A 19,529-nucleotide genomic window follows, 5' to 3' on the forward strand; every position below is an offset into this window, starting at 1 on the left:
GCAATAGAATGATTCAATGTATTGAAGCACAACATGACTATTAGTTATTGGGAGTCAGTTCTCAGTCAGCACAATTTAACTCTCAAGCCTCCAGTGTTCTGTTTCATCTTCACTTCTCTCCCTATCATTCAGTCAACAAGTTATAGAGGGGTCGGCCCGCTATTGCGCGGGGCCGCTATTGCGCGGGGCCGCTATTGCGCGAATCTTTAGGGTTAGGGTTAGGGTTAGGGTTAGATTCGCGCAATAGCGGACCCGCGCAATAGCGGCCCAGCCCCGTTATAGATACTGTGATGAAATGGGACGCGGAAAAATAGATTACTCCAGCGGAATTCGTAAATTGTGTCCGCGGAAAAGTCCCACCCCTGTATGTTACTAAGAGCACTGCCACATAAGGTAGTGTTCCCAAAGTTTAGGACTCCTCAGACCCATCTACCAAAACTATCTTCATTAAAAACACAACGAAAAGACAATAACAGCAACAACGGAAGAAGAGGAAGATAAATCTGAAAGTACGGGCATCGTGACCAGTTACACTTCAATTTAAATACTTATTTACAACAACAGCAACAACGGAAGAAGAGGAAGATAAATCTGAAAGTACGGGCATCGTGACCAGTTACACTTCAATTTAAATACTTATTTACAACAACAGCAACAACGGAAGAAGAGGAAGATAAATCTGAAAGTACGGGCATCGTGACCAGTTACACTTCAATTTAAATACTTATTTACAACAACAGCAACAACGGAAGAAGAGGAAGATAAATCTGAAAGTACGGGCATCGTGACCAGTTACACTTCAATTTAAATACTTATTTGACTACAGATGTATACATCATGCATTTGCTTTTTTTCCGAAATATAATTTTAGGAAGCCATCTGGTAATAAATTATTGACACCATGGCCCATGCAGCTGTGCATGCAAGATCAGATTTGTAATTAGGAGTCAGGTTTGTTGGGGCATGTTATTGTTTATGTGCTTATAATCTGTGAGCTTCTAATAGGCGTCTGTACTGATATACATTGCTTCTTACCAATATTGTTTCGCTGAACATGAGGTGCACGATAACATAGTTTTGAGATTAACACACACCCACACACAGGGAAGAAAGTACAGGAAACATGATAAAAACAACAAATAAGAAATAAAATAATTCAAGGGGACAACTGGCTCTTGTATTTTTTAATTGCACAAAACCAGCACTTGACGCAAGACATATTTTTGTGCTCAAATTTAACAAACATTTAGAGCTGTATGACTGGGTGAATTGTGGGTTGCGTACGTCCGAGGGGCACATGTAGCCTGTGTGTCTGAAGTAGTGGGTATGTTGCGTAAGGGTGTGCTGATATTGAACTTCAGTTGTGTTTTGTAAATGTCTATGTATCAGTGTATCATGTCTTGCCACACACATGCCAAATTTCCTTGTATTGATGAGAACAATAAAACTTCTTGTATCTTGTATCTTGTAAAACAGTACAACATAGGAGAACAAGAACTCATCTTTCATCAATCTCAAATCCAGAACTACAATCAGAATTTGTTTGTTTTTATAAGTTTTCACAGTCATTTCCTCTTTGTATCTAGTTTGTTTCTGTGAAAGTTTTCAATTGTAGAATAGATACAAGACATTGAGGAAAGTCATTGGACTTGTGTGGTAAAATTTTTCTTTTAAAACATCTACCGTACTTTTCGGACAATAAGGTGATAATTTTTTTAATTTTGTTTTCCCACTTAAAATCGTGGGGTTGCCTTATACACGACGTCGCCTTATTCTTGGATAAAATAGGTTTCACGAGCACTGTGAACTTGAAATCAATGAGCAACTAACAACCATTTAAGTGAACACAATTCAAGCAATGTTGATCGCCGAAAAAATTACCTGAACAATAGTTGCGTGGGAGTGAGAGTGACGACGACGACAACGAGTGACGATTGAGGTACCACTGATCTTCTTCCCTGACTTTCTGTTTGAAACAGTGTTTCGTGCCGATTTTGAGCGGTCGCCATGTTTGATTATTGATGTTTTTTGTTTTTTGTTACTACATACGATGTTTTTCATCATATTTCTTTCTTTCGTGCCGTTGCCTTATGCACGACACCATCGCCTTATCCATGGCATCGCCTTATTCTAGGATTTTTTCAGTTTTATTTTTAAAAGTAGGGGGTGCGCCCTATACATGGCAGCGCCTTATAGTCCGAAAAGTACGGTATACAATAATCAAGCACCACGCTACAGTTTTGACAAAAACAAACAAACCATTAATACACCATACCACAGGCATGGTAATTAAAAATTGTAAAAAAGGCTGAAAATTTGTAAGTAATAACAAAGTCGACGGCGCGAAGCACCTAGCCTTACTAGGGGGGTCCGGGGGCATGCCCCCCCCCCGGAATTTTTTTCCCTCCAAAGAACCCAAATGGTGCAATTCGGTGTCATCTTAGTTCCAAGTTTGCCATTTAATTCAGTTTTTAGAACCATTTTTGCCTCCCCCATTTTTTTCCAGCGGAAACTTCTACTTTTTCGGCAGAACAAAAAAACAATTCGGCAGAAATTTGCCTTTCGGCGGACAATTCCCATGCCCGATACCAGCTTATTTGTAACATTTATCAAAATATTCCCAACACTCTGTCTCACACTCTCTCTATGCTTTTAAACACACACACACACACACACTCTCTCTCTCTCTCTTTCAGTCCCACGCTATGAGCATGAATATCACCACATCTGGGATTTTGTCTCCAACTTTGTTCAATTTTTTAAATTCAAAAGATGGAGCAAGTGTCTGCATACACAAATCCAAGAAGTCACATTCTGAGAGCATTAGACTGGAACATCTTATTTCAAAAAAGAAAAGATGAATCATTCAAACAACCAAGGCAAATAGACACAAGCATTTGGACTTTAATGCATATTAATTCACCAAGCTTTCAAACACTTCAGAACATCACAACCCCCCCAAAAATATCAAATTAACTAAAAACGATCTGTAATGAGTACAGCGGTTAGACAAAGCACTGACAGTAATGTTCTTAACAAAATCGACATAGTGATGATGGTCAGAAGAATGCCAAACATTCCAACTAGCAATCTGGTATTAGCAATCAGCATAGATTGCACACACAAACACATTTAAAATGACACAGAGAAAGCAACCAACACCTCTTCCCCCGTAAAAATCAACAGGTAATATTCTTTCCAGTCAGATGACTGCATGGAATCAGGTACAAAGCATAAGTTCCAGGAGAGGCTAATGTAGCCAAGAATCAGTCAATCAAATTCACACAGCCTTGTCTGTCACCGTCAAGGAATACCACAGGATTTAGTTCCTGTAGCGTGTCGCTGATATCGCTGAAAGTCACGTGATGCTTGGCGACATCGGTAGAATTTTATGTTTTTCAATCTTTTTTGATATTTCTTAGAAATTCGAGTATGGTTTGCAAGTTTTATTGAAAAACTTCACCCTGTGGGATTTCCTGTACCCCCTCCAGGAACTCCACCTAAAGGGAATCCCACTCTTTTGGTCGACATAGACCCCATCAGCGTCAGTAAACCATCACACAAAAATGTCGTCAAAGGATTGATGAATGTGAGGGATCAAATCGGAAGCGACCATGGATCTGCCGTTTGAGGTAAACGCACGGCGACTGCACTCTCGGATCAGTCGACACGCCATGTATCCCGCCAGCACACCAGGGCCCAGAATGGCTGTCCTGCAAATGAAAGAAGGATATAATTATTAAAGATTGTTATGTTTAGATTAACCCTATTTGGACTTCATTGCCTCACATTTAAAAAAAAAAGAAGAAAAGCACTCATATACGGTCAACACACGTGACGAAAACCGATATGCACTAGTAACGGCCCCGGCATTGAAAACATGGATTGGGTAGAATATAGTGGATAGTTAGAAGATTTTGCACAGGAGCAGAGTAACCGTAACATTCCGGTATTAGGCGCTGAGTGACACATTTCGCAACCGGAAAAATCCGGTATCTGTCCAGAAAGACTTTAAAACAAGCTTAGAAATATAAAAAGAACAGAAAAGGAAAAGCCACGCGCTGTACGCTACTGCGCAATACTGGCTAGTCAATTCAAGCGACCACGTTTTCCACTTGAAAATGTCAACACTTTGTCGCGGGCATTGGTAAAGCATTGTCTTCGTGAAATACAGGGGTGCGTTCAGTATTATTCTGTGAGTTTGACAGACTGACTTAATGTATTAATTTCGCTTCAAGCGTCTAGGTTTTTTTAATTTTTTATTTCACCCCTTGTTATGAACCTGAGCATGCCACTACATGTAGTAACAAAAACGACCAAAACTTTTCTGTCTGCAGCACTGATGTTAAAGACATAACATTAACAATCAGATATTAATAATAAAAATAGTAATAATATATGATAATAATAATTATAATAATATGGTGTCAGGAGAGCAAAAAACTAAACAAAAACAAAAGAAGCAGACACAGTACCCCCCCCAAAAAATATATATCTAAACTTCCAGCAATGAATATATATACATGTATTTCCAAAAGGAAAACTGAGTCATAACAGTTCGACTAATGTTCAAACTAAACACCAACTGCTAGAAAGCATAACATTCCAAGCTGACACTTTAGAAAAAAGAAACAAGTCGCGTAAGGCGAAATTACTACATTTAGTCAAGCTGTGGAACTCACAGAATGAAACTGAACGCACTGCATTTTTTTCACAATGACCGTAGTCCGCCGCTTGAGCATAACGGAGTGAAACTGACTAGCCTGTTCAGCGCGGTAGTGGTTTCGCTGTGTTGCATAGCACGCTTTTCTGTACCTCTCTTCGTTTTAACTTTCTGAGAGTGTTTTTAATCCAAACATATCATATCTATATGTTTTTGGAATCAGGAACCAACAAGGAATAAGATGAAATTGTTTTTAAATCGATTTCGGAAATTTAATTTTGATCATAATTTTTATATTTTTAATTTTCAGAGCTTGTTTTTAATCCAAATATAAAAAAATTATTATTACAATTTTCAGATTTTTAATGACCAAAGTCGTTAATTAATTTTTAAGCAACCAAGCTGAAATGCAATACAGAAGTCCGGCCTTTGTCGAAGATTGCTTTACAAAAATTTGATTGAACAAGAAGAGCAAACGCTCGATCGAGTCACTTTCGCAGTTCTGAATATTATATGAGGCATCAGATGGACAGGAAGAAATTGCTATTCACAACACAATACAGATGTAAATAATTTGATGTAAAGAATAATCCTATAAAGTTTGAATCAAATCCGATGAATAGTTTCAGAGATATGATATTTCAATTTTTTTCCTTCAAGACATACCTGTGACCTTGAAAAAGGTCAAAGGTCACCAAAGCAGACGTCAAAGTGTAGAGGTCACTGGGAGTCACGTTCACATAAAATTTGAGCCCGGTCACTTTTATAGTTTCCGAGAAAAGCCCAACGTTAAGTTGTGTGTTGCCGAACAGAAAAGGCTAGTTATCTCCCTTGTTTTTCTGATAACGTTCGTAAAAGGCTACAGATGTAAATACTTTGATGTAAAGAATAATCCTACAAAGTTTCAATCACATCCGATGAACTTTGTCAAAGATATAAAATGTCTAATTTTTCCTTTGACGCTGACCTGTGACCTTGAAAAAGGTCAAAGGTCAACGAAACCATCGTTAAAGTGTAGAGGTCATTGGAGGTCACGACTAAACAAAATATGAGCCGGATCGCTTTGATAGTTTCCGAGAAAAGTCCAACGTTAAGGTGGTGTCTACGGACGGCCGGCCGGACGGCCGGCCGGACAGACTAACACTGACCGATTACATAGAGTCACTTTTTCTCAAGTGACTCAAAAATGAGGGTGTGACAGTGCCGCCTCAACTTTTACAAAAAGCCGGATATGACGTCATCAAAAGTATTTATAGAAAAAAAGAAAAAAACGTCCGGGGATATCATTCCCAGGAACTCTCATGTCAAATTTCATAAAGATCGGTCCAGTAGTTTGGTCTGAATCGCTCTACACACACACGCACAGACAGACAGACACACACACATACACCACGACCCTCGTCTCGATTCCCCCTCTATGTTAAAACATTTAGTCAAAACTTGACTAAATGTAAAAAGAATATAAGATGTGAAAGACTGACCCGTCTGCTGACTTCTTGACAGCCCAGTTGTAGAAGACGCCAGTGGATCCAGACAACAAGTCTCCCTGACCACCACATCTTCTGGGGCACCCGTCTGTACTGCACATGATCACTGCATAACACACACACAACACATTAAAAAATCTCATCTTCATACTATTTAGTCCTGGGTTCTCCTTCTACTTCTTCTTCGTTCATGGGCTCAAAACTCCCACATTCACTAATGTTTTTGCACGAGTGGGTTCTTACGTGTATGATAATTTTTACCCCGCCATTCAGGCAGCCATAAGCCGCTTTTGGTGGAAGCATGCTGGGTATTTTCGTGTTTCTATAACCCAACGAACTCTGACATGGATGGTCTTGTTCTTGCGTGTACACATGAAGGGGGATAAGGCACTGGCAGATCTGCACATAAGTTGATCTGGGAGATAGGAAAAATCTGCAAGCTTAAGCCACCAGGCGGCTGTGGCCGGGATTTGAACTCACGACCTTCTGATTAGGAGGTCGACGTCTTATCCACTAGGCCACTGTGCCTGCCGGTCCTGGGTTCGAATAAGAGTAAAGTGAGAACTCCATGGGTGCATGTTGGGTCCTGGAGATCTGACAGAACTTGTTCCGGACTATTGCTTCAGACTTTTATTATCTTTAGGCCTACACCTATGAAAAGACAGAATTCAATTCCAGCACAGGCACATGGATGCATGAAACTCAAATCAGTGGTTTGGATATGATTAAAAGTACAACCTGAAAGATAACACAGACATACCGACTAAAAACTTCACTGCAGGATTCGATTGGAAATAATACGTCCTAACTTGTCAACGTTCATACTTAAAGCGATGAGGTTTTTCTTCTTGTAAATGCAAGTCAAAACTGAAACAGCGAAATGCCATTACTTTCATAATGTAACATTTTATATTTTTTTTAGAATTTGCATTCTCCACAAGGTACCCTAAAGTTTTCCCTAAGCAAGCCTTGACCGGAAAAAACCCACACAAAAACAAAACAAATCAAATGATGAAACAAGAAGGGCAACTCACATGCGACTCACATGCTTGACCTTTACATGACCTTGACCTTCAGCTAAACCTAGCAATGACATCATACACTAAGAACTGCTTTACACATGTTTCCTACCAAAATACATGTGACCTTGACCCAAGGTCAAGGTCATCCAAGGTCATGCAACACAAAGCTGTTAATTCAAGACATAGGAAGTACAATGGTGCTTATTGGCTCTTTCTACCATGAGATATGGTCACTTTTAGTGGTTCACTACCTTATTTTGGTCACATTTCATAAGGGTCAAAGTGACCTTGACCTTGATCATATGTGACCAAATGTGTCTCATGATGAAAGCATAACATGTGCCCCATATAATTTTTAAGTTTGAAACAGTTATCTTCCATAGTTCAGGGTCAAGGTCACTTCAAAATATGTATACAATCCAACTTTGAAGGGCTCCTGTGACCTTGACCTTGAAGCAAGGTAAACCAAACTGGTATCAAAAGATGGGGCTTACTTTGCCCTATATATCATATATAGGTGAGGTATTAAATCTCAAAAACTTCAGAGAAAATGGGAAAAATGTGAAAAATAGCTGTTTTTTAGACAACATTTATGGCCCCTGCGACCTTGACCTTGAAGCAAGGTCAAGATGCTATGTATGTTTTTTTGGGGCCTTGTCATCATACACCATCTTGCCAAATTTGGTACTGATAGACTGAATAGTGTCCAAGAAATATCCAACGTTAAAGTTTTCCGGACGGACGGACGGACGACTCGGGCGAGTACAGACTCGCTTTTGCTTCGCATGTGAGTAAATAATTAACCAATAAACCCATCACCACCACAACATAGAAAGAAACTGTCACAATGCGAAAAATAGTACCTGTGTTTCCATCAGAAATGATGTCCTCTGAACCTTTCTGGAGGATGGTAAGATTGCCCATACACTGCGCTAGAAGCTTCGTGTTGGCGGCAAGGTCTTGGTTCTGGCCTGGTCTTTCTCCAATCTGCACACCGTTTTTCTTCTTTTATTTCTTGTATTCCCTTTTGAAGGCTAAATTAGAATATTTACCTTCAGTGCACAAAAATAACACATGCATACTCAACATCATCGGCATGCCCACCTAAACAGCCAAATCAAAGCATATTTACATGAAGAAAAGTTTATTCAAAACACACGCAAAATAAACACACACAAAAGAGATACACACAAAACAGACACACACACTCACTTATACCTGGGACACACATGAACCACACAGACATACAGAAATCACATAGACACAGTGGCAACAGGACTTACCATCTTATCAAAGAAACTCTGGGTCACACATGAACCACACAGACATACATTCAGACAGGCAGAATCACAGACAGACACACATAGTGCCCAACAGGACTCACCATCTTATCAAACAGCCTCTGAAACTCGACCACGTTAGGGGTAAGGACTGTGTTGGTGTAGCTCACTACAAGCTCAGGGCTTTCTGTGATCAGGAACAGTCCATCCTGTTGAGAGCAGTATTTCAGTCAGGCTGGCAGCAGTAACACAGTGGAACCCCTTTTAAGACCTCCAAAAAATCTGAGAAAATTAGGTCTTAACAAGTCGCGTAAGGCAAAATTACTACATTTAGTCAAGCTGTGGAACTCACAGAATGAAACTGAACGCACTGCATTTTTTCACAATGACCGTAGTCCGCCGCTTGTGCAAAACGGAGTGAAACTGACTAGCCTGTTCAGCGCGGTAGTGGTTTCGCTGTGCTGCATAGCACGCTTTTCTGTACCTCTCTTCGTTTTAACTTTCTGAGCGTGTTTTTAATCCAAACATATCCAGACCTGTTTACCCTAAACCCGAGGCAAGAGTACTTTCCCAAAAAGTTGAGTGTATTTTTCAAAAAGTTGGTGTACTTTGCAAGCAAAGCCATATGGGCTAGGGAAAATGTACGCGTCGGGTGCAAACGTGTTTGTGTAAGAATAGCATGTCTTGTGAACACCTTCAGAATTTAACTCCTTCCAATACAACAGGGATAAAACAATTTTATTTACCTGTCAGTTTATAGCATTATAACCATTGTCTTCCAAACAGATAGATAATGAAAAGATGAAGTTCGTGAAATAACATCTGCGGTTGACAGTGGCAAGTTCAGTTTTACAATCATCTCAGAAAACATTGCTTCAGCACGGACTACAGCCTTTTCTTCTGGCAGGATTTGCTTTGCAGGAATGAACTTCATAATTCCTTGGCAGCTTTCAGCGGATTTCTTTGCAGCAACCTTGTCCAGGTGAGTTTTGGAACTGCAGTGTCGTTCGATGTCATATTTCCCAGCATGGGCAACGGAGAAATCTGATTTACAATACTTGCAGTGTGCATGACTTTTCCCCACAGTAGACTCCACAATTCCTGGCTCTTTCTTATATTTCTCCAAGAAAATCTGCTGCTTCTACTGTTTAGACTTGGTACAGTCATCCGAAACTGGCACATTTTACCGCTTTATTTTGCCACAATTGTCCAGACGATCGCACGTGCTAACAACTGAACAAGGTTTCCACAGCTGAAGACTCGCTATCATGGTTATCTCCCTTCGACCAAAACCGGTATCAGTTGTACCATCCCGTAATCAGCACACCAACACCGGAAAACGTATTCTAGACTTTTTCTTATGCGTATTTTGTGCGTGTGTCGCGTATTTGCGTACCGATAATAATTTGGCGTACAAAATACGCCCAAATCGTACTGGTAAACAGGTCTGCATATCATATCTATATGTTTTTGGAATCAGGAACCGACAAGGAATAAGATGAAATTGTTTTTAAATCGATTTCGGAAATTTAATTTTGATCATAATTTTTATATTTAATTTTCAGAGCTTGTTTTTAATCCAAATATAACATCATTAATTAATTTGTAAGCCACCAAGCTGAAATGCAATACCGAAGTCCGGCCTTTGTCGAAGATTGCTTTACAAAAATTTCAATCAATTTGATTGAAAAATGAGAGTGTGACAGTGCCGCCTCAACTTTTACAAAAAGCCGGATATGACGTCATCAAAAGTATTTATCGAAAAAAAGAAAAACAACTTCCGGGGATATCATTCCCAGGAACTCTCATGTCAAATTTTATAAAGATCGGTCCAGTAGTTTACTCTGAATCGCTCTACACACACACACGCACAGACAGACACACACACACATACACCACGACCCTCGTCTCGATTCCCCCTCTATGTTAAAATATTTAGTCAAAACTTGACTAAATGTAAAAAGGAGGGAGTCTTAAACTGGGGGTAAATTTACAGAGATTTTGAACAGAAAGTCTGAGAAAACAGGGTCTTAAAAGGGAGAAAGTCTTAAAATGGGGGTAAATTTACAGAGATTTTAAACAGAGATTATGAACAGAAAGTCTGAGAAAACAGGGTCTTAAAAGGGAGGGAGTCTTAAACTGGGGGTAAATTTACAGAGATTTTGAACAGAGATTATGAACAGAAAGTCTGATAAAACAGGGTCTTAAAAGGGAGGGAGTCTTAAACTGGGGGTAAATTTACAGAGATTTTGAACAGAAAGTCTGAGAAAACAGGGTCTTAAAAGGGAGAAAGTCTTAAATTAGGGGGTCTTAAAAGGAGGTTCCACTGTAGACGATGTTTAAAAATAACTGCAAGTTTGTCTGGGTTGTGAAAGAGTGAATACTCATGCTTTTATTGGGTCACACTTTCCCAGGTGACATTATAGGCCAGTCACTATTGAGGGGTGTGTTTGTTTGTTTGTTTGCTTAACGCCCAGCCGACCACGAAGGACCATATCAGGGCGGTGCTTCTTTGACATATAACGTGCGCCACACACAAGACCGAAGTCGCAGCACAGGCTTCATGTCTCACCCAGTCACATTATTCTGACACCGGACCAACCAGTCCTAGCACTAACCCCATAATGCCAGACGCCAGGCGGAGCAGTCACTATTGAGGGGGGTGTGGGCAATGTATGAAACATGTAGACAAGGAGTACGTGTAGAAAGCTTGCCTCACAAAAAGAAAAAGTATTCACTCTTTCAAAACCCACACCAACCTGACAGAGTAAAGTTAAATATATAAACAGAGAGAAGTGTTAGTGACCTTGGAAATGCCATTAACCTTCACAGTACAACACGGTTGACGTCTGCTCTTGGTTGTTGGGGAGAAAGGGATTGTTCTTGCAACAAAGAAAAACCTTAACTAACTTTCCCCCTTTTAAATAGTTTACCTTGCAGTTACATGGGTCTGACTGAGGAGGATGCTATGTACACTATTTCAACATAAATGTTCAATCTTTTCTTGATACTCCTTCTACAAGATAGAAGCCTAACAACCTTTAACACAAATGGGGTATTGCATTATCATTAATATGTACAAAAGTTCTTCAGAATCCAGCAGAAACAAGCATGCAGTGACCTTGTATACAAGTGCCACACAAATCCTGTTGATAAGACCTTTCTTTGGCTCTTATTTCTGCCCTTGATTAATTATATAATAATAGCCCTTAAGTATTTTTGCCATAATAGCTCTAAGTTACTTTTGTCATAATACAACAGACAAAATAAAACAACAACGACAACAAAAACTCAACAACCAACCAAGCAATTTTTCATTTGCTCACACGACTGACTTACGGCATCAATTACTAGTGGAATTCCTCTTGCTTTGCAGTTCTGGATAACAGACTGAAACGAAAATGAGAACTGATGTAAACAAACCATGCTTTGGGTTCTATGCTTATTTAGGTACTTTGAACACCATAGAATTATTGTTAAATAATCATTGTGTTAATTTGATCCTCTTTCCTGCACATAAAAGCTGATTTTTAAAGTGGTTTACAACATTTGATATCGCTGTAAAAACTTCAGATGCTGTTTAACAGTTTACATTAAATACTAACTGTTCAATCTTCTTAGCTTGTTTTTGCCAAAAAAGATGGCTCTGCACAATAACAGACTTTCTATGAATAACAGAGGAATGATTTTTAAAAATTCTGTCAAAAGTTTGTAAAGCTGCTATATTTTGTTTTACACACATTAATTTTGAGCTTATGATATCTCCTCAGGGACCAGTATCTTTTCATACATGTGAAGAAATCTCTATGTCGTCATGCTGTGTGATCTGTTTGGACTAAAATAAAACATGTTTTAAAACTGCATCAGTTTTCTTCTTTGAGATGAATGTATCCTAAATATGGAATGTTTCACCCCCAAAAAGGTCAATTCTGACACATAAATCATGCAAATAAATTGTTTCGTGACAAACAACAACAAAAAATACCCAAGAACTTCACTGAGCTTTCTTATGTTTTTGAAAACAATCTTAAAACAAAAATGTTTAAACTTTGTAAAAAAAAAAAACCCACCACATCTTACATTTTGTGCCATCTCTACCATTGAAATTAGGCATGCGTTCAGACTGCCTTGTTTTAAACTTACAGAAACTGTTTTTAAAACTTCAGTATCTCTTCCCAGTCCTGGTCCCACGACCAATGTGTGAAGACGCGGCAGCCATTTCTCAAACTCTGCTAGCGCGTTTACATGATCGCTGCAAGCAAATTAAGATTGGGTATAAACAAAGCAAAATCGATCTCAATCAGCAACATCAAAATCAATAAATCCATCAGAACACACTGAACCCCCTTTTTTATGACCTTAAAAAATCTGAAAATAATCAAGTTTTTAAATGGAGGTTAACATACAGAACTGAACATTTTCATGAGAAAGGAGGGTCTTAAAAAGGAGGAAGTCTTAAATTGGGGGGTCTTACAAGGGGGGGGGGGGTTTCCCCTTTTTTGAGAAGTCCTATCTCTCTGTGTCCAACCATCACATCCTATCTAATAACCCAACATACACTTACCAGGCATGGGAACTGGGAAGTGTGAAATAGTCTGAACATGTTCAAAATAGTGATCAAATTACAGGACCGTTTCCCAAAATCTGCTCCTTGGAGCTTAAAAGTCCGTTTTCAGCCAAAAGTCTGAAGATTCTCATGAGCGACTTACAGAATGGGATGAACGATCAACTCAGGGCTGTAGGACTTGATGACTGGGGCGGCTTCCTTGGTGCAGAATACATGGGCCAGATCAGCTCCCTGTCCAACATAAACAAAAGTAACCACAACTCAATAAGTGTCATGACAATGAAGGACCAGAGAGCAAGGGTAACAATATCAAATCTAGTAAAATGGAAAGACTAATGAAATTATAACATTTATGCTTAATCTCAAGACCTGTTAAGGAAACACCCCATGCATTGGGTTTCTGTTTGTTTGACGGGCGCAGTGGCGTGGTGGTATGACGTCGGCCTCCTAATCGGGAGGTCGTGAGTTCGAATCCCGGTCGCTGCCGCCTGGTGGGTTAAGAGTGGAGATTTTTCCGATCTCCCAGGTCAACTTATGTACAGACCTGCTTGTGTCTTAACCCCCTTCGTGAGTACACGCAAGCACAAGACCAAGTGCGCACGGAAAAGATCCTGTAATCCATGTCAGAGTTCGGTGGGTTATAGAAACACGAAAATACCCAGCATGCCTCCCCCGAAATCGGCGTATGGCTGCCTGAATGGCGGGGTAAAAACGGTCAAACACGTAAAAATCCACTCGTGCTGAAAACATGAGTGAACGTGGGAGTCTAAGCCCATGAACGAAGAAGAAGAAGAAGGGTTTCTGTTTCAAAAGCTGTGGGAAACACTTTTTAACACAAAAAAGGACGTTCTGAGAACTGTGTAAATGTGTAATGAAAGCATACTTACAACTTTAAGTGCTGTTATAGCAGAAAAGTAAGGCGCTCCAGTGTACCTGCACACACAAAAAAAAATGGTTACTGAACCTGAAAGATTCACGTACACTTTTCAGCAATGACAATATATTAATAGTAATACAGTGGAGCCCCCAACAATAGTCTATTTTAAACATACATATGTTACACACACTCCCCCGAAATCGGCGTATCCCCTGAATGGCGGGGTAAAAACGGTCATACATGTACAAATCCGCTCATGCAAAAACTTGAGTGAACGTGGGGGTTTCAGCCCATGAATGACGAAGAAGAAGAAGTTACACACACACAAACCATTGGTTAAAAAAATTAAAGGAGTACAGCCGTTGGCTTCTCTCATACACTCACACAGAGTGACATGCACACACACATAGTGCATACAGACAGTGCAATCGACTTACTCTTGACACCCCCCAATGATTCCAATACGCCCTGCCTGTCCTTTATGAAGGTCATTTGTGAGAGGGGGTATCACACTTTTGACCATAGTTTGCAGTTCAGTCACTCCCACTGTGCGGCCAGAGCTCTCTGAAAAAAAAAATATGATTACGTGAATTTTAATCTCTTTAAAGGCTGCCATATTCGTAGCGTTCATTAATTAATTCATATTGTTTACATACATGTGCCAATAATGTTATAAAACTGTACCTAAGGGGATATAATAACGATTGGCTGTAGCTTTCGAACACAGAAAAAATTATTTCAGTATTGCAAAGTGGTGTTGATAGTGTCGAATGTAAACAGAACAGTCTCAAACGCCATCTTTGGTTTACGAAACGTCACGAAGTGACGTCAACGGTCTAAAAATAGCCCAAGTCCTGGAGAACTGTTGCTAAACAATGCAATAAAGAATTAATTATTTCTCGTAATTGGTAAGGACTTCAAACCTAAAACTTTGCAGGAAGCTTAATTTATACATCCCGGCAACGATGGGAAAAGCCCTGGAAGTAATTAAACCAATTAAATAGGACTATGTCAGCCTTTAAGTTTAATTTCTTTAAAGACAGTCGATTAAATACATTAATGGTTAGAAGTATGCTACTTCTTATGAGCCAATATTAGTATCTTCAACTCAAAGAATGCACAGGAACATGTCACGGAAGTCCAGTAGTCAAATGCAGTTTCACAATAAAACTAAATGTTACATACAGTACTGTATTTAAAACTTGTGATGATCGAAAGACATAAGTTCAGCTGATCGGAAGCGTGGAACATGCTCCAGATGTTGTGAAAAGTTTGTCTGATGTAAAGGTAAAAGGAGGTCTTACTCTTCCAGACCGATGAAAACCCTGACCCTGATTTATTTTCAAAAATCGTCTATTTTTGTTAGTGAAGTTCTTGACAGACATCACTATTAGGTGCAGACTTTCAAAACTGAGCTCTTAGCAGTATGGATTTAATCGCATGTAGAGTAAGAAACTAAAGATACTGAACATGCTACTCAGCATTCTCTCCCAAAATCCTTACTCACTTACTGACCTCAGGTATCAATTTCTCGACATGTTCACAATCACATTGTTTCACTTTCACAACAGAGCCGTGTAGTTGTCAGACCTGGGAACCCCTGTTTTGCACTTAAAGTATTCTCAAACAATCTTGGTGCATTTTCAGAATAATGAGCGTACTCCACACAGCATTTGAACATTCATGCTTCAACCATGTATGCTTACACGAGTCCGTCGCACCGTCTATTAAGTTTACAAATACATTCAAATCAAATGCTTCTTTCAATGTATACTGACAAAAACTGTAATCATGTGTCAACATATTGGATCGGCTTCGGGATGCGCTTGTGAAGAAGAGCAGTCAAATTTTCCTCGTCATATTTTTTTTAACTGACCGTATTCTAGACTTGTAATCATGTGTACAAAATACGTCGAAATTGTATGGGTTCCCAGGTCTGAGTTGTACATGAATGAGTAATATAAAACTCACAACGAAATCTTCAAAATGAAAGCAAAACATCAGATTTTTAATGAATCAGTCATACAGTTCAAAACAGTTGTGTTTGCACGATTAGACCTTGGATCAGTGTTTCTCATAGATCTAACATATTGGGTAAACTGTACACATTTTCTTCATCAAATAAGTCTGTAACCCCTTACGCTGCGCTTGATCTTTCTTCTTTTGGGGATTCTTTCTGATCCGGTCTGCCTTTCTGTATGTCACGTCGGGCCCAATGGGATGGTTGTGGTCCGTGACAAGCTTTCTGATCTCCAGAATTCCCTTTTCCCGATCACCTCGCACATACATCATAGCTTCACATCCTGATTTATGAGACCTGAAATCATGACAGAAGAATTCCTTTCTTCCTTGATTTCAGTAATTTACTATTTAGTCAAAATGTAAAACATTACTCACCCTTGCTCTTACGGATGATACTGATAGCATGACCTATACTCGGATGTTACTGGTTCATGTAATGACTATTCTGAACCTAAACTACCTAGGCTAAAAATAAAAATGTTAGTTCTACTTTTCACCCCCTTTTCGCGGTTGTTATACTTTGGCATCTGTTGAAGCAGCAAAGACTAAAAAACAAAACAAACAAAAAACCTCCGAAGTTCAAAGGGTTTTTGCACTCAACGGGTACATTACTTGCTAGCCACAGAAAAGAAGAGTCAACAAAAAACAGTAATAGTCTGGGGAAGGAAAGAATGACCGATCCCTTTTTACACTAATCTACATTGTCAACAAATCAAATGCCCCTCTCTCATACGAGTTCAGAGTTGCATCAAATATTTGATAATCCACCCACGTAGTTTTCCTGATTCCTTTGGAACTAGACTTATGAACTCCTCCGCGAACGCAACCATACAAAATGTAAGCGTATACAAGTTGTTCTGCATAGTGCGGTTTCCCGAGAGGTGTCTGGACGGTCTTTCTGTTCGCGTTTTGGATTTTGACGCTTTTTTGCATCACAAACACCTGATGCGTCCTCTTACAATATTCCTTGAAGACTTCGTTAAAGTCGAAAAACGATTTGAACATTGCACCAATATAAATTGTTTCTGCCATTTTCTCAGTTTGCTAAACAAACAAGCCAAGCGTGTCCGAGTGATGGACAAGAATCCTGTCAATCTCGGTCACGGTAAAACGACGGAAACAACAACTTTGAGCGTGCGAAAAGAGTGAAGTCCCTTGACACAATTTGGGTAACAAGATGGAAGATCAATGATTCGCTTGACGGGAGCACCGTCCTCGTCCTCGACGGGTCTTTTGATTTCACCAGCGAAATACCCTTGCATTTTTTTCAAGGGAATAAATGTTTCATCGTTACACAACCAGTTGTGGACAGATACGTAAGCGAACTAATAACTGCTAGGACTAGAACTTTTGATAAATCAAAATGACACATTGTTTTTGTTTGTGAATTAAGTTAGATTTTTGTTTTTATTAAAAACTATGTAGTTGTAAATGCTTTTTATCTTTGACTTTGGCCTCAAAACAATAGAACATTCATCATGCAATACTTCATTAAAAGGTCACTCATAATTCACATTGAGAGAAAATAGAAGTTGATATACAATCTTTGCTTGCGCCATGCAACAACGGTCAAGATGAAACGTCTCCGACAGAAAATGTATATCTTCCAACCTTACACATTTCAAAGCTGACATCAACGTTCTTCCAAAATGTCCCTATTAAATAAAAATAAAACTGAACCACTGTATATTTTTTTCTCATAACAAATGGGATTTATTAAACAAAGTTGGCAGGGAAAAACAGTGAAAACATCTGAAGTAATTTTAAGACCAATTAAGACAAAAAGTAATGCTTCTGATTCAACTTCAAGGACTATTTAATTTTTCCCACCGATCCTGACAAAGACAATTATTATTTGAAATTACAAACTTGATTTTGCAGACTTAACTAGGAATCTTACTCTTCTTGGCATCCAAGGGACACAGCTTTTTTTGTTTGTTTGTTTGTTTAACGCCCAGCCGACCACGAAGAGCCATATCAGGGCGGTGCTGCTTTGACATTTAACGTGCGCCACACACAAGACAGAAGTCGCAGCACAGGCTTCATGTCTCACCCACGGTCACATTATTCTGACACCGGACCAACCAGTCCTAGCACTAACCCCATAATGCCAGACGCCAGGCGGAGCAGCCACTAGATTGCCAATTTTAAAGTCTTAGGTATGACCCGGCCGGCGTTCGAACCCATGACCTCCCGATCACGGGGCGGACGCCTTACCACTAGGCCAACCGTGCAGGTCTGGGACACAGCTAGCATGATTTCTGGCCAGTAAAAAGTGAACGTGTGCAGGGGCGGAGCAGTTAAGCCAGAGGGGGGGTGGGGTGGGGGTTACAATCTGGGGTCCAGGGGTAGACCCCTTGTGGGGTACAGGGGCAAGGCCCTGTTGGGGGGTCTGGGGGGCAAAGCCCCCCTGAAGATGACGAGTTTTAGCTATTTTATGAACAATTTATTTTTTATCCTTGATTTTAAACATGAGCAACTGGTGTCAGCAGCCACTCATTATTTCTTTTAAAGTTAGTATTAAATCTGATTTTTGGGGGGGGGGGGGAAGCCGGGGGGGGGGGGGGGGTGTGTGTTCCGGAACCCCTGTAACCCCCCCCCCCCTCCTAATCCGCCCCTGGTGTGTAACTAAAAAAGAAAAATCAATTGAAGAAAAAAAGTAATCAACCTATACCATGTCATCAGAAACACTTATTTAAATTTTGTTTGGGGGGGCCTACAAATGTAACTCTTCTAATTTACCGATTTAGTACAACTATTTCATCAACTAAATACTCTGAAAGATGATAGAAAAATGCCATTCGTTTGATCGAAAAGCCCCCAAAACAAAGATTTGTCAAACAGAAAAAAATCGGGCAAATAGAGGTGAGCCTGACGTCCGAACAGCCCAAATGGAGTGCGCTTATTTGCAAGATGGCGGGCGATTAGCAATCCAGTTCGGTCATCAACATTTAGACAATGGGGCTCATCTGAATCAACTAGATACACGACGGCATCAAATTAAACATACGTGGTCTTCCTGATCCCCTTGGAGGTAGTTTTGTGAACTCCTTGACGGATACAACGGTAAGAAAGATAGGAGTACACAATTTTATCGGGAAATAACGGTTTCCGCATGCCCTGGCTGCTTTCTCCCAAGTGCTTATTCACAGTCGCGATCTTTTTGCATGCTCCAATCACGAACTTCTGATAAGTACTAGCACAGTACGCCTTGAAAGCTGTGTTAAAATCTTCATAGGAGCTAAACGTTGCTCCTAAGAAAAGCTCCTTCTTTGCCATCCTTGTAATAAATGATATAAACAATATATTATTGTCAACCTTATCTACACGACAAGAACTCGGAAACTGCCGAAACTACTGGACTTCACGGAAACACCCGAAGTTGAAAAATAAAGAAGGAATGTAGAAAATTGGCATTTTATCACCTATGTAACGTAATATACTCACCTGCTATGCTTACACCTGTAGAGTAAGATATGCTGCTCCTTATAAAAGAAGAAAAGTTCCTCCAAATGACTGCCATAGTGTTACGGTGAAAGAATGTGGCGTGGTGTCGGACTCGCAGTTCTCTGCTATGACAAGCAGACGAACATTTTTGCTGAACCATATAA

General features: G+C 39.8%; 1 protein-coding gene across 4 annotated transcripts; it reads right to left on the bottom strand.

Moving 5' to 3' along the window:
* Positions 1–1,276: 1,276 nt before the first annotated feature.
* LOC138969123 (ATP-dependent (S)-NAD(P)H-hydrate dehydratase-like) lies at positions 1,277–19,495 on the bottom strand. 4 transcript variants are annotated; one of them, XM_070341841.1, is made up of 11 exons: positions 19,366–19,492; positions 16,038–16,213; positions 14,334–14,460; positions 13,907–13,952; positions 13,162–13,250; positions 12,596–12,704; positions 11,792–11,842; positions 8,557–8,661; positions 8,036–8,159; positions 6,145–6,256; positions 1,277–3,713 (listed from the first exon to the last, which is right to left on the bottom strand). In XM_070341841.1, the coding sequence occupies exons 2-11, from the start codon at positions 16,186–16,188 to the stop codon at positions 3,557–3,559; spliced, it is 1,071 nt and encodes a 356-aa protein (XP_070197942.1). In that variant the 5' UTR covers positions 16,189–16,213; positions 19,366–19,492; the 3' UTR covers positions 1,277–3,556. The 4 variants fall into 4 exon arrangements, with proteins under 4 accessions (XP_070197942.1, XP_070197939.1, XP_070197941.1 ...); XM_070341838.1 differs by lacking the exon at positions 19,366–19,492 and adding an exon at positions 18,929–19,248; XM_070341840.1 differs by lacking the exon at positions 19,366–19,492 and adding an exon at positions 16,691–16,996.
* Positions 19,496–19,529: the final 34 nt, after the last annotated feature.

Source organism: Littorina saxatilis, linkage group LG6 (genome assembly GCF_037325665.1).
Source record: "Littorina saxatilis isolate snail1 linkage group LG6, US_GU_Lsax_2.0, whole genome shotgun sequence".
NCBI lineage: Eukaryota > Metazoa > Mollusca > Gastropoda > Littorinimorpha > Littorinidae > Littorina > Littorina saxatilis.